This window comes from Primulina tabacum, chromosome 8 (genome assembly GCF_025594145.1).
Source record: "Primulina tabacum isolate GXHZ01 chromosome 8, ASM2559414v2, whole genome shotgun sequence".
Lineage (NCBI taxonomy): Eukaryota > Viridiplantae > Streptophyta > Magnoliopsida > Lamiales > Gesneriaceae > Primulina > Primulina tabacum.
Genome location: NC_134557.1, coordinates 40355998 through 40372859, shown reverse-complemented (window position 1 = coordinate 40372859; position 16862 = coordinate 40355998). Strand labels below are relative to the sequence as shown.

Sequence of the window (16862 nt, the reverse complement as noted above, 5' to 3'; positions counted from 1 at the left end):
GGAGTTGAATGAACGTGGGTATAAATAGAAGAATGAGGTTGCCTTGGGATAAAATCAATATTTTGACCCAGATCGAATCGGTCTATTTTAAAATATTATATTACAAATTGAAATATTGTTATATCATAAAAATAATAATATATTTTAAATTTTAAATATATATTGAAAAAATCAAATAAATTATAATATTACTAAAATAATATTTTTAACAAAATTCAAAATCTAAATAATCATATATATATATATATATATATTTTTTTTAAAAAAAAAAAAATTGTGAACTTCTCTAACCGGTTTTAACCGATTCAATACCGATCTGATCGGTTCTTGACCACAAAACATGTAAAACGATTTTTGGACGATGTTCGGACCGGATCCATAATCGATTCTCGATCGAATCAGTCTGGCCCGATTCTGAAAACACTGGATAAAATCACCGGAATTATAGTATACTAAAGATGAAATAACTACTACCTGAACTACGTTGATGACAAATAAATAAAATAACTAAACTTATATAAAAATATTTATACATAATCCATAAAATATATTAAAAATTGAATTACGAGCTAGGACACGTGCTTGTTTGTATTTGTTTGAAAGGTGACTACGACAAGAACGTTTCGATTAATAATACGTAAGGTAGCATCAAAGTATATATCGTTATTTATTTATTGTTCACAATTATTGGAAAATTTTGGACTTGTGAATGAAAATTGTGACTTGAACTAAAAAGACAGATAAACGGACTAATACATAAATTAAGAGTAGATCACTTGTTAGACGGTCTCACGAATCTTTATCTGTGAGACGGGTCAACCATATCGATATTCACAATAAAAATTAGTACTCTTAACGTAAAAAATAATATTTTTTAATGGATGACCAAACTAAGAGATTCGTCTCACAAAATACGACTCGTGAGACCATCTCACACAAATTTTTGCCTTGTTCGATTTGAAATTAAAGGAGACCATTCACCATTTACCTCCTCATGATCATCGTTTTAATTGTGTGTTTAAGTGATGATCATCAATACATGGCAGCGGAGTAGTGAGCTTTAAGTGTCTTTGAATGTTAGTTAATTGAGGTGTTGATGTCTCACTTTCAAATCTATAAATAACGAGTCTATTTCCACAATCTAAGCGTTTGATTTTCTAAGCAATCGACTTATATCCTCTCAAAATTTGTTATATTGTTTCTCTGCTTTTATTCTTCTTGTTCAAAGTGATGAAATTTATGTATGTTTTTAGTTCGCTTGAAGAAACAATTTGTGTTTAATTGTTATTGATTTTGAACCGTTGTATCATATGAAATGAATACTAGTTCATTTTCAAAGCACTTCGAGTGAGATGACAAATATGTTTTAAAGAAATTGTGAGTTTCGCAGGTCTCGGCAGTGATAATTTATTTTGCTTCGAGTTTATGTTTTTTTTTTTTTTGACTAAAGTGTTGGTTCATGTCGCTCGACTGATAATTGGAAATAACTAAATTTCCGCCTTTGTTGTATAGTGAATCAGGTAAGATGTTTCAGAGACTCTTGACTAGAAATACAAAAGTGTCGTAGATATCACATATCTTTATCCGTAAGAAAAGATATGTGAGCTCGGTCAACCTTACCTATATTTATAATAATAAATAATATTTTTGACAAAAAAAAATATTCATAGATGACCCAAATAAAATATCTGTATCACAAATAGGGGTGTTCATCGATCTGTTCGATTCGATTTTCGGTTTTGTAAATATATAATCCGATTTCCGAACCATTTTTCTTCGGTTCGGTTCGATTTTCTACCAAAACGGTTCGGTTATTTCGGTTATTTCGGTTTTGATATAATTATTTAAATTAATAGTATAACTATATTGTAAAATATAATATATTAACTTTCTCTTAGTAAAATATTTATACATAAGGTCTAAATTAATTAAACAAACAACAATCAACTAAAAATTGTTCAAAATAGTTTTTCATTCACTAAATATCATATTAAAATATATAATATAAATACAAATATAAAAATTATTAATTTAATGAAATTTTTGACATATATAATCCGAAACCGAACCAAATAAACTTCGGTTTTAACATTTATATCCGAATTACAAAATTCGGATTCGGTTCGGTTTGATGTTCGGTTTTTTCGATTTTATCCGAAGTTTGAACACCCCTAATCACAAAATTAACTAGTGAAATCGTCTCACAAAATTTTTTGTGACAAAAATGAGGTATAGGTTCCAAAAAATTTCTAGTAGAGATTTTTTCGGGATTCAGATATGATCGTTCATACAAATCCTATAGAGCTCTTTTCAACTTAAATTAATTATATATATTTTTCATTTAATTACTATTTTTTTAAAATGTTACATTAATTAAAATTTTAAAACTTAATAACAGTAGAGTGATCTGGGACGGTAATAACGAACTTTATCCTAATTATATCCCATTTCTCATTTCCAAAAATATGGGAAATATATAAAATCTTAATAGGTCTTTTGTGAGACGATCTTATGAATTTTTATCCGTGAGACTAATTAATTATATCCATATATATAATAATAAATCATATTTTTGACATATAAAATAATATTTTTAAATGATTGACACAAAATTGACTCATAAAACAGTCTCACATAGTTTTTTTGCATTAAAATCTAAGCTCTAATTCAGTCAATATAATGCTCAATTTTCAACATCCAAATTCACATTTTGGTATGATTAGATTAAATAATCATGACCGCATGTGCACTTACTACGTACGTGTACAGATATGAGATTTCAAATTTGTTTTGGTATGACTATATTAAATAATAATAATTTTTTAAGAAATATATAATTTATTTAAATAAATGAAACGATGTGGAATATACCGTCGTAATGTGTGCACAAATATTAAAGAAATTAATTAAGCTGCAACGTAGTATGATTCTACTTAAAAAAATTAATATTCAACTTGTCTCAAATACATATAATATATTGACAAAAACTTGTGTGAGACGATCTCACATATCGTATTTTGTGAGACAGATATCTTATTTGGGTCATCCATGAAAAAATATTATTTTTTATGCTGAGAAAATTGCTTTTTATTGTGAATATCGATATGGTTTACACGTCTCACAGATAAAGATTCGTGAGATCGTCTCACAAGAAATGTACTCTAATTATTTTTCTTTTCTTTTGTTCTAGATTTCATATTTAGCGGTGTTCCTTTTTATTATTTTACTAATATATTTATATCATTAAATATATTATTTTCGACTAAAAATTAATAACATACAATGAAACACTCATTAAATAAGTATAAAACAGAAATTTATTTTTTTAAATAATATAGTTTGACACATTATCATAAAATAAGAATAGATTGTATAATTTATTTATGCACATTTACTATATATTTGTAAGTAAAATGATTTATATGATCCATTAACTCACTCAAATACGTTCCGGTACAAGGCAAAAATTTGTGTGAGACAGTCTCAGGGGTCGTATTTTATGAGAACGATCTCTTATTTGGTCATCCATGTAAAAAATATTACTTTTTATGCTAAAAGTATTATTTTTTATTGTGGATATCGGTAGGATTGAACCGTCTCACAGATAAAGATTCGTGAGACCGTCTCACAAGATAACTACTCTCGATATAAATAACAACAATAAGTCACTAAACAAAATATTCATTTAACTTACTCAATTCACCACAAACAGAACCGATCCGGATCCTATCCAAACCTAATCGTCAACTCAAATGTTCGCGAGCTTGTTTACTAGGCCGAAACATGTCTCATGCACACCTTGACGGTAGCTTGAGAATTCGGGTGCTCGGAAATTCCGAACTAATACTCGAGACTCTGCTATTTGACAGGAGCCTTTTTTTTTTTACTGTTAAGATATTATATCTTCGTTGTATCAGAAGAAACAATCACAATTGATGTTTTTGTGAACGTTTTCATAAAAAAAATAGTTGATCAAAGTTATTTTAAAAAAAATTCCGGATTTTCGGAAGTAAAAAGTGGCCAAACATTTTCAAGTCAATGTATGTTAAATTAAATAGAGAGAGGTCAACAACGATGGGCTGAAGATTGAAATAGATGGATTGGTACCATGAAGCCCCACACTTCCCTGTTTTCTACGTTTGTTTGTGCAGCTGTAATCATGCGATGGACGCCCACTTCTCCCATAGCAATTTTATTTTAAAATTCTAATTTTTTTTAATACTATTTATAATATATTTATTTAAAAATTAATTTGTTTTAGACACGTCTTCCATTTGTTTGTTTGGAGAAAAGAGCTCGGCTCGTCTCGCTCGTTGACTTAACGAGTCCTGTTCTCACACTAGTCGACCGGCTAAATCAGAAATTGTGGTTGCAATAATTAATAATTATTAATATATGAGGTTAATAATTATTAATATATATATATATATATATATATGTAAATAGTCTCTTGTGAGACGGTATCACGAATCTTTATCTGTGAGACGGATCAAGCTTACCGATATTCACAATAAAAAGTAATACTCTTAGCATAAAAAGTAATATTTTTCATGGATGACCCAAATAAGAGATTCGTCTCACAAAATATGACTAGTGAGACCGTCTCACACAAGTTTTTGTCATATATATATATATTATAAATAATGTGTTAAAGATCAAAAAATTATCACTAGACCAAAAACTATAGTTTATGATATCGGTGCAACTCAAATCTTTTAAATTGTATAACATCTTAAAAATCATGTTAAATTGCTATCATGCAAGGACAATTATTATAACTCAACAATATCTCTCCCAATAATTGAATCACTTAACATCAACGAGAATCGAACGTGCGACATTGATTTTGATATTAATATTTATGATCATACACTTACCACTAATTCTAAATCTATAGTTTATGATAGCGATGTAACTCAAATATTTTAAATTATATAACGACTGAAACACTATGTTTCGCTTGCTCTCCTGCAAAACCAATTATTGCACTCCGACCGAGTGAACAAATTTTAAAAATTTAGCAACTTAAGTAAAATTTAATGTACGTTTTCGAGAGGTGTCATTATATAATGTATTAACTAAAAAAATCATAATCGATTGACTTAAGAACCAGTTAAACGCCACGTTTTCCCTTCTTTGTTTAAAGAAAAATGTTTGGATTGTCTCATTCATTGACTTGACGACTCCCATTCGACGGGCTATATCAGAAATTGTGATCCCGATATCTGATAATTATTAATATAATTTTGGTATTACGTCTTATGAGATAAATTTTCAGTTGATTCGATCCAAGAAAATATATTATTTTATTTAAAAATATTAATTTTGACTCTGATTATTGATCAAATCAATCCGTATAACGAATATTAATACGTGAGACCGTCTTAATATTATTGTTTCTGCAATAATAAATCATCATATTGTATGGAATATAATCCTTTAAAATAAGTTTCATCTTATTTTTATTTTTTTTAAATAAAAAGTATAGTACAATTTTTTAAAATAAATTAGTTTGGATATTTAGGCATGGCATGATAATTGGTATGGGTAATGGGTTGGTGAGATTTATGCTTATCTTTTTACAAATCCTCCGCGCTTTTAAATCCAAATCCATATTTTATATTATATAATAAATAATGGATAATAATAATAATAATAATAATAATAATAATAATAATAATAATAATAGTAATTTATATGCACAGAAAAAAGAAAATTGGGATATATATATGTCGACGAGATATCTTCCGTGTCAACTTAAAAGTGGCAAAACTGCTAAGTTAATAAGGGATCAAGATGCCACGAACCCAATGGAATTTGTTAAAAATTAGGACTAAAAAACCTCAAAATTCAACATGGTCTCACAATTTTTTTTTAATAAAGTAAGATCAACAGAATAATAAATTCAAACAAAGAAATAGAGAATCTGGTATTTTCATAATAAATTAACATTTCTCTACGATTTTGATCTTTATGTTTCAAAAATGAGTTTTAAGTGACATTTTTGGTTTATTGTTGCATTTTTAGTTTTTTTACGAGTGTTTATGTGATATTAGACACATCGGTGCAATATTGAAGTAGAGCTGAAATTGCCCAAAAAGCAAAGATTATGGGGTAGATTTAGTTATCTTATCAAAATTGCCCAAAAAGCAAAGATTATGGGGTAGATTTAGTTATCTTATCAAAATTGCCCAAAAGGCTGATTTTGTATAAATTATATGATTTTGGAACAATCATACATAGATTTCTAAAGTCAAATTTATCTTCTGTCCCTATATTATATTGGAAACCACAAAAAGTTGGAAGAATTATGGTTTAATCGTCCACCAAAGATTTCCTCCCTATCTCATTTTCACAAAAAAAATCGGCCACCCCAATATTTTGGATAAAATATTTTTGGCCACTTCCTTACACCGCGCATTTGCACCGCCAAATGATTTCTGAAATTCCGACGATATAATCTCGATGCAAATTTCATTTAGAGCCTCTAGTGAGATCGATATGATGAATTTTATGATCATGGATTAATATTTAAGTCATAAATCTCGAAAATGTGAAAAATAGACACTTTTTAGTGGCAAAGATCTATGAAAACTCGCAACTTTTACCAAACCTTTTGTCAAATAGCACCGTCAAGCTCCTAAGCGCCGCTTAACGGGCGCATAGGCGTCTCTCTCACGGCCCTAAAAAAATGTAAGGCACTGGAGCCCTCCTCTGCACAACAGGAGGCGCCTAAGTGCTTCCCTGTGGCTTGGATTGTTCCAGGTTGCATATGAGGCTCCTCAATACTTTCCCTAGCGCATTAAACAATCCTTAGTAGTTAATACAACTTCAAATTCCAAACCAAAAAAGAATAACAATATAAAATTTGTCTTAAGATTGTTAGTGTGCATTCTCCATGAACATCTTCATTGAATTTACAACTTGAACACAACACAAGTTTCATAATCAGAAAATTAAGCAAACTCCTTTTGAGAAGAAAGATAAATAAGAAGTTCACAAGTTAGATCATCCCAAAGTAGTTGTTATGTTGTTTCTCATTATGTTAATTCATCCAGATTAACTGATATTTAAATCACAAATCTCGAAAATGTGATTAATAGATACTTTTTAGTGGTAAAAATCAATGAAAACTCGCAACTCAAATCAAACAACGCTGACGCCTAAGCACCTCTCTCCAGGCCCTGGAAAAATATAGGGCTCAGAAGAGGCGCCTCAACGCCTCCGGGAGCCGTCTAAGCGCTTCCCCTACGGCCTAGATTGTTCTAAGACACCTTCTAAGCGCCCCAGTGCCTCTCCTAACCCATGAAACAATCCGTTTCGAGTTTCATACACTTCTTACCTTAATTTTCACTCATTAAGTTATAAATTTATCCAACAAACAACACATACAAGTAGGACTTTAACCTATGAACAACACTAGACGGATCCCTGACAAAAATGGATAATTTTAAACCTTAACAAAAATGTATGGGATGTGGGAACTAGGGAATATCAAGGATAAATTGTGATACATAAAAATTGGTCACCAAACCACCACTCTTAATTAGTGAGTGAATCAATATATTTATATACATCAGAAATGAATCTCACAATAAATATTTATAAATTACTTTTAAAAATAATGATAATTCTTTACTTGTCACTTCAACAATAGAAAGAGATCCATGTAACCCCACAATTTTCTGGCCAAAAATCAAAGGACGGTTGTTCGATTCAATTTGTTTTACGAATTAAACTTATAATCGTAAAAGTATCAGATGTTTAAGTCATCCTTTCTTCACATATCAGGCAAGATATCACTCTAACTAAACATGTCTTTGCTTGTTATACGAGTCGAGTTATGTAAACGATTATCAATTTTAAATAAACAATTTAATTGATTTAGTGACTTCAGATGAAAAATGATCAGAAAACAAAAAACAAATTTATCGGATGAAAACCAAACCGTGGCAAGTTACAGAACTAAAACTCAAAAAAAAAACAAACTTATTAGACCAAAATTACAATTTTTCGCTGTTAAAATCTAATTAATAGAGTAAGATGATGCAAAAATGAAAGAACAATTTTGTTTGAAAACTGCTTAGCTTTATATATATATATATATATAAAATTGTATATGTATTGCATTGGGACATGGCAGTAGTCCATCCATGCTCCCAACGGTTCCATGGCAATAAATCCAATTTGAACGTTGACCTTTTGACTAATTCAATATTAGCTTCATCGTCTCCCGACAACGTATGCTAATATCAGGAGGAAAAAAAAAAAGGAAAATGCTGATTTACACACACACACACACAATATATAGTTTATGTGTAAATTATGAAATATTAATTAGAAAAAAAATGATTTTTTGGTGTATTAACTTTTCAATTTTGAGTTTTGGTCTATTAACTTGTCAAAGTTTAGTTTTAGTAAAATAACTTTTAATTTTCGGTTATTTTGGTCTAATTGTTGACGCGACAGTCTGACAAGTCAGAAATTTCTGACGTCACGTCGACATTTTTCGATGTCACATAAACATTTTTTATTTCCACATCAGCAATTAGACTAAAATAACATACAATTAAGAGTTATTATACAATTACCAAACTTTGAAAAATTAGTATACCAAAACAAAAAAAAATGAACAAGTTAGTGTACTAACAAACTATTTTTCATAAAAATAAAATAAAATAAATGTATAGTTTACTCTTTTTGAATTTTTCCCATATAAATAAAGAAATCAAAGCATAATTTTATGTCTGTGTTTGTAAAATTATCAAAAACAAATATCCCAACAGATTTTCAACTAGGAATGTCAATTCGGATGGGTTGGATCGGGTTGAACAATAGTACTATTCAAAAATTGCCCAACCCGAACCCGATCAACCCAAAAACTTTCAACCCGAACTCGAACCCGATCAACCCGATTTTGAATTTTTTTAAAAAAAATTAAATAAAATTTTAAAAAATTAATATTTTAATTTAAACACATAATAAAAAAATCTCATTCGTCTATATGATTTAAATTTGAAAGTCTAATTGTAGAAAAATAAAGTATATTTACTAAATCAAATAAACAATTGTTTAAAAAATAAAAAATGTTAAAAATAAATATTAAATTATGAAATTTAGTATATAAATATATAATAAATATTTTTTCAGACATACAATAAATATAAAAATATAGACAATATTTATTAATTATATATTTTGTAAAAAAATTAAAACGTGTTGACCCGAACCCAACCCAACCCCATCATTTTTGTGGGTCAGCTATCGGGTTCAACTCAATTTGACCTGATCCGAAAACCCCAAACTCAAATTTGATTTTTTTCGAGTTAAACCGTGTCGGATTGGTGGGTCGTGTCTGATTTTGACATTCCTATTTTCAACCATATTAGTTACTTGACTTAGGCGATGCATATATAGTTTTCAAAATATATTTTATTATAAACAAATTGCATAATTAAGGATATAATTAATTTAAAATGGACAATATTAAAATGAAATGGATCATTTAAGAATGAGTTATATAAATGCATACGTAAGAGCTTAACTTGGGACAAAAAAAAAAAGAAACAGAAAACTAAGTTCAACATGGCTCGCAATTTTATTTTTTTAAATTGTTCATTACGTTGACTACGTCAAATCATGAGCTGGAGTATGATTTTTATACAAAAAAAATAATAAAAAAATACATTTAAACAAATAAATATTTATTAAAATTAAGAGGTTGCCACGTTGGTTATCATAAAATTTAAAAAATTTGAAAGAATCACGTATCACATGCTACGAATATTTCTGACACATCCTTTTTTTTTAAATTTTTTTTAATGAGACGTTTTTGACCAGAAGTCATGCAATTTTCAAATGTATTCGATTTATTCTTTTTAAATGAATAATTTTAAAACATTAACAAAATGTATGGGAATTGGGATCTATTAGCCGGGAATATAATTTCAAATCCAAAATTTTAATTTATTGAACTTGTTTGCGCTTACTTGAACTCGTCAATTTCTCTCGCTTTTCTTTCCTTTTAACGTACTCGTCGTCGTCCTCGACCGGAAGAAAGTCCCGAACGACGACTCCATCTCCTCCAACGTTTTCCCTTGAGTTTCACCATGACACACAAGCAATCCCAGCATACAAAAAGAATGTCCCTCGGATAGAAATCACCCCACCGGTGGCACGATTGGCTGCGACTCCCGTACTGCACCATTGGGTTCCGGGCCTTAGGGGAAAAACCCGATTGAGGAAAAGGCTACACAAAGATACGGCCCAAAATAGTTTATTATGATCTGTGTTAGAAATAATTTGTAGCCCAGTAGCGAGGCCCACTAGACTCAGAATGATCCCCGTCTTGCTAGACACCTTCTCGAAGATCTCTAGGCTATACAACACCACAGAGTCGATACCACTTGCATGTTGGAAGATGTGTATCCCAAGACTGCACATTAGGATATGATCAGTGGCGGAGCCAGGAATCCGATTCTACCCGGCTAAAATTTTAAATTCAAAAATGCTTTAATATTTTAAATTGATCTATCCGAACTAATATCAAATTTATCCAAAATTATATAAAAATTTACATATAAATTTTTTAGGACCACCCGGGCTTGACAAGGACTGTGGCTCCCCCCGTGGATGTCGTGCACGACGGGGTGGGGAGGAAAACCCGGATTTGCCGAAAAGATAGGAGGTTTTGTCGAGCACTCCTTTGGCTTCGTCGACCTTGCATTACAAGCCAACGCGGGATTCCGGTATGGCTATCTACGGCGAGGGCTATGAGTAGAGAGTGAATTGCACCGAGTCCAAGCATGAATCTACAGCCTACATATGTTGGGAGCTTTGAGAAATGCATAATTAGAGACATAACATAGCAGTATATATACATGCTAAGCATGCAGTGACAAGTTATTAATTTAAATTAGTGTCGCTTGTAAATTTGTTCGATTATTTGATTAATTAAATTTCAATCTTAATCTGTTGGTTATTAGAAAAATAGTGAAACGTATCCAAAGTCGCAGCAATCAAATAATTTATTTTTAAAATTTAGATTTCTTGCCTGAAATTTGAATGTTTAAAGTACGCACTCCAAGAAATCTTTGGTTGATTTGAATATTCATATGCATCACAATCTTTCTCGTAAAGTTAATGTCTCTCCCAATTATTTTCGGACAGCTAGCTAAGCTAAAAAATGACCTATGAAATATTTTCCATGAGGACCAATTATGTCACTTTCTTTACGAGATTAATCATGTGCACAACAAAATTTATTTATATTAAAAAAGCGATAAAATCTAATTAGTAAAAACATAGTAAAGTAACTTAGGATTAAGGTAGAATGTTACTACATACCAAAATTGACCAACATTTAACGGAAAAGAAGTGAGGAAGCCCCGGGATGAAGTTGGCGCCACCTCCCCGTGTACACCGGGCGCAATCATCAGAACACAGCCGACGACTATGCCAGCCAAAAAGCGGCCCACCATGAGGAAGGATAGTCGGTGGCGAATCCCATGAACAAGGTCCCGGCGAAAAATATCACTCCGGCCAAGACTATGGTGTAGCGATGCGAATCCAGTTGGAGGTGCGTCCGGCGGTGGCTGCGCCGAGGAGCGATGAAGGGTTTAGAACCCATGATCACTTCTTCTTGTTAGCTAAAACTCGACACATTTTTGCATTTTTTGAAGAAGACTAGCTAGTATTATTGTCGGAAATTATTGAAATAAATTAATGTATTAAAAAATGAATAAAAATAATACCATTCTATTTTATTTTTCAAGCATCTAAATTGGTGGATTGTTAATGTACATCTCATTGAAATGTTTATGTACTTGATTATAATACTAAGTTTATCATTTTTTATGAGTGTTTAAAAAAATTGCACATCGAACCGAAAAATGCATAATTAAGTGATTTATTTCAAGTAAAACAAATTGTGTAAATTATATTATAGAATTGAACAAGAAGTAGAGGAGAGGATCTCCTTCGTTGAAAAATGGTCAAATAAATTTCTATTTGCCTTCTTCGAAAAAAGTTAGGTGAAAATCCTATATCGATTAGATAAAATCCATGAAAGTTGCATGTATGAAATTGGGTACTTATCCTCTCTTGAGCTAGCTTTTGGATTGAGTTAGGTTTAGGTTTCAATTGGACTGCCCATAGTTGGGCAACCCGTTCTACCTAGGGATGTAATCGAGTCGAGCCGAGCCGAACTCTTGAATGTTTGAGCTGGACTTGTTTATAATCGAGCCGAGCTCGAGCTTTATTTAACGAATATATTCATGGATCACGAGCTTATTCAAGCTTTTATCGAACCTAAACGAGCTCAATAAATATGAATTGTACATTTAAATATTCATTAAATTCATTAAAAAAATAAATTATACATTTAGAAAAAAATATAATATTCTTATGAAAATTTGTCAATTTATTATAATAAATAAATTTAATAGATTTTTTCTATATATTTCATAATTAATGTGTTAAATCAATGAATTAAATATCAAAATTATTATTTTTCATCTAAGATATTACTTATGAATTTACTAACGAACATGTTCACAAGCTAACGAGCCGAATATTGTAGAGCTTGAACTTAGTTCGTTTATCTTAACGAGCCTCATTAAACGAGCTCAAACGAGCTTTAATCGAATCGAGTTTCGATTAGCTCACAAACGATTTGGTTCATTTACATCCCTATTTCTACATATAGTTGGATCATTTGTAAATTTAACGCTCCAGATGTTCATTCATGAGCGAGAATATGAGTGTGTTAGTTGTCCGGTTAAATAAAATCACTGATAATTGTATATATGGATTTGAACAATCATTCCTCTTGAGCTAATTTTTGGAGTTGTGTTAGGTCCAAATCTCAATCTTAATAGACAATAAATAAATAGAAAATTAAATTAAATTTTTTTAGTGACTTGATTGATTGGTACAAACTACAAATGAACCCCACACTCTACTATTCTCTACGTCTGGTAGCAATTTTTTTTTTTAAAAAATTCTCTTATTTTTTAAATTTAATTTAATTTAATTTAATTTAATTATTTTGGAGACGTCTTTTTTTGCCAGAAAAAAGCTTCTCCAGTCTCTCATTCATTTGGAACTACTGCCATGGCGACACCTGATAGTTAATGTATGCATACACAAAAATTAGGCAAATCGGGGATATATATCACGAGAATGTGTAGTTTTTTTTCTCGAATTGTTCATTCGATGTATTAATTGATTATACATATTTAATTTATTTAATATCTAATCCAAATTCTAAAAGATTAAAGTTATAAATCGTTATAAGTTTTTAATATTTCTTGAAAGAACTGAATCTGGGTCCTTGGATCCGGATTAATTTGCTAATGTCATTGTATTACAAGCCCGCCATGTTCTTTAAACTAAGTCTCATATTCTAATTCTGGTCAAGAAATTATAGGGGCTTTTTAGTTTATAACACGACTATTTAAAAAATGTCCCCGTCGATTTTAAATTAATTATGTTAGGAAAATTATTTGTTCATATAGAAAACAATATTTAGAAACGAGAAGTAGTTTGTTGTGAAACGATCTGACGAGTCTTTATCTGTGAGACGAGTCAACCCTACCGATATTCACATTGAAAAGTAATACTCTTAGCATAAAAAGTAATATTTTTTCATGGATGACCCAAATAAGATATATGTCTCACAAAATACGACTTGTGAGACCGTCTTAGACAAGTTTTTGCCAATAAAAAATATAAGAAATATACCATTCATTGCTTCTGTTTGTCAAAAAAAAGAAGAAAAGAATCTGAAAAAATTCTATTTAATAAAATATTTTTTACTTCAACTCAAACAACCCTTTGACCTTTACTATATCTTTTAGGGAAAAAAACAAATTAAATCTGATTCTTGCATGCACCCTTTGAGTTTAATATTATAACACGGCCTGCCTAAATGTGCTGTTATTTGGATCAAAATCAAATCTTTTTATCTGCCATAAACATGGAAGTTAGCAAGTCGTCAACAATAAAATTTAAATCACCAGTCACCTTTTTCTCCCTTTTTTAACTTTTCTTCTTTTTCTTCTTCATGTCAAATCAACAAAAGGGGCACTTGTGGGCTCTGAACTTGTGCTTCTCCGTTTCTCAGCCTTGCCCTTTATCCTTAAAAAGATAAAAAGAACCCAAAAATGTGCATGTTTCAGGCACATGTATGATGATTCTCCACACTTTATTTTGAAAAAAATTGGCCTTTTTGTGTAGTGGAACATCCATTTCTGGTTTGAGAATGTGTACCACCTTTCTGTAAGGTAATAAGTGTTGCTTTGTTCACTTTCTTGTATTATCTCTTTCTTTGATAGTACTCTTTTTATTGATTTCTACCAAGGCAGGTTTGGAGTGAGTATGCTCCTGTTTTTTTTTTTTTACTTTTTATGATTGCCCGGCTGACAAGTTTCAAGATTTCAATTTGGGTTTAGAAGTTCACATTCTTTTGTTCTAAATTTAAACAATCTGACGTTTTTGTGTTTCTTGATTCCATTATAATTTTTGAGGTTCATGAACTATATATGATATAATATGGGATTCTTTTGCCACAATGGAAAAGTTGAAATTTCGTGTAGTTTTATCATTTATGCAAATGCAAGATGACTGCTCATCTCTCACCCCATCCCTTTTGCTCTGTTAAATTCCGAGTCCACCCCGAACCTGCTCGGATTTAGCTCGGATTTAGGTGTTAGGCTGGTAATGGTGAAAAGTTATGTCTCTCAGGTATGGCCTAAAGGGTATGTGCTTGTTTTAGTAAATTTGTCCCTTTCTTGTGGGAAATGGTGCTTTATCTTAGTAAAATGACCAAGAAAAATGGGGTAGGTATCAGTGATCTAAGACATGGCTTGAGTCATTCATGCGTAACAACATGAATTTACTTTGTATTTGAGCAAACTGAAATGATTGCTTCAGGTGAAGTTATTGATATCTTAAATTTTATCACAGGTTCTAACGGATTAGTCAACCATTCTTAACTCCACAGCCAAATATGAAGTCGAAATTCAAAGTTGGGTGGCGATCTATCATTCCTCTGAATATGCAACGCGAGTCTGCCTCGAGCTTTTGCGTGTTCCCTCATGTGGAGTTTGAAAACTATAATTCTGGCCAAGCTCCAGTGTATCTAAACGTATACGACTTAACGCCCTTGAACGCATATTTCTGTTGGGCTGGCATTGGCGTCTTTCACTCTGGCTTAGAAGGTAGGCTGGCTTAAATTTACGCATATTTCATGATTCTTGCCATATATACTGATCATTTTGCAGTTGGGACTTTAACTGCTCGCTTGCTGTATGTAACAGTGCACGGGGTCGAATATGCATTTGGAGCACTTGACTATCCCACAAGTGGTATCTTTGAAGTTGAGCCTAGGCATTGTCCTGGATTTAGATTTCGGAAGTCAATTTACATGGGAACAACGTACTTGAATCCACATCAAGTCAGGGAATTCTTGAAGTACCAATCAAGAAAATACTATGGTGATACTTATCACTTGATTGTGAAGAACTGCAACCATTTCTCCGAGGACATATGCCACCAGCTGACAAGAAACCGGATCCCGAAATGGGTTAATCGCCTTGCAAGAATGGGTTGTTTATCTTATTTTACATCATATCTTATTTTGTCAAAAACTTCAATTATCTTACTTGAATGATTAAAGTTTTCTGTAGCTTATATCTGCACTTTGCTATTGCAGGTTCATTATGCAACTGTATACTTCCGGGGTCGCTTAAAACGACTATGTTGCCTGATAATGGGAATGATCAAGGCTCGGAGTGGGAGAATAAGAGTTTAAGAAGAAGCTCTGTGAACTGCATCTCTTCAATTTCCATGCACCAGACAGAAAGAGAAGTAACAATATCATCAATCTTCTTGCATTTACATTACAAAGATTGCCTGCCTCCTTTAGATTTGAAGAAAGAAACCTCTTTTAAGGTATAAGAAAATAGGATTCCATGTTCCAAATGAGTTATCTTTGTTTTGATTTCTTACTCTAACACAAACGTATAGATTCCATTTTTGTTATAATATTGTGATTTTAGCCATTCCTAAAGTGTGTCCTGTGTTAATTTACTTTCATGTTGATTTAAAGATATTTTAGTTTGATAGAATTGCAATATTGGTCTCATAATTTATACGTTTTGTATTTTTAATCATATAACTCATATTATTAGTCAATTCACATTCTTAGTACGTCAAATTGCATTTTTTTTATTTAACTATTTTTCACTAGAATGTTGACGTGTGGAAAAATATTGACATAATCTGTAAAGTCATCGCCACCAAGTGAAAAATGATTAAAATTGAAAAAAATACAAATTACTTGACTAAAATAGTGAATTAATCGATAACAAAGATTAAAAATAAAAAATGTACAAATCAAGGGACAAAAATGTAACTTTTCCTTTTATTTCTAACACCAAAAAGGGAAGTATTATTACTTGATGATTCTTCAAGAATTTTCAAGCATGCAAAGGTCCGCAAAATTTTGATTAAATCAAATAAATTGATTTAATTCGAATTTTTTGGTTTTAATAATTTTCGGTCAGTTATATAGAAAATCGCAAAATTTTATTTAAAAAAAAAATCCTTGGACCACATAATCAGAAATAGTAAAAAAATTAAATTTTAATTACATCCATTATTATTAATTTTAAAACAATTTCGATTATTTTATTTAAAATTTCTGTTAAATCGTCCAATGTTTTTAGGTTACCTGAAAAACAAATGATTTTGCACGATTTGATTCGATCGGTAATCGAGCTCGAAGCACACGAGCATTGTAGACTAGGGTTCGAGATTACCAACTTCCATAACCAGTAGAAATTCGAGGTCATTCAGAA

At 30.9% G+C, this 16862-nt stretch overlaps 1 protein-coding gene and 1 pseudogene across 1 annotated transcript; one reads left to right on the top strand and one right to left on the bottom strand.

Moving 5' to 3' along the window:
* Window positions 1-9947: 9947 nt before the first annotated feature.
* LOC142554785 (putative polyol transporter 1) lies at window positions 9948-13750 on the bottom strand (annotated as a pseudogene).
* Window positions 13751-15009: 1259 nt separating this feature from the next.
* On the top strand, window positions 15010-16066 carry LOC142554155 (deSI-like protein At4g17486). The gene is made up of 3 exons (XM_075664823.1): window positions 15010-15221; window positions 15321-15608; window positions 15716-16066. The coding sequence occupies exons 1-3, from the start codon at window positions 15011-15013 to the stop codon at window positions 15958-15960; spliced, it is 744 nt and encodes a 247-aa protein (XP_075520938.1). The 5' UTR covers window position 15010; the 3' UTR covers window positions 15961-16066.
* Window positions 16067-16862: the final 796 nt, after the last annotated feature.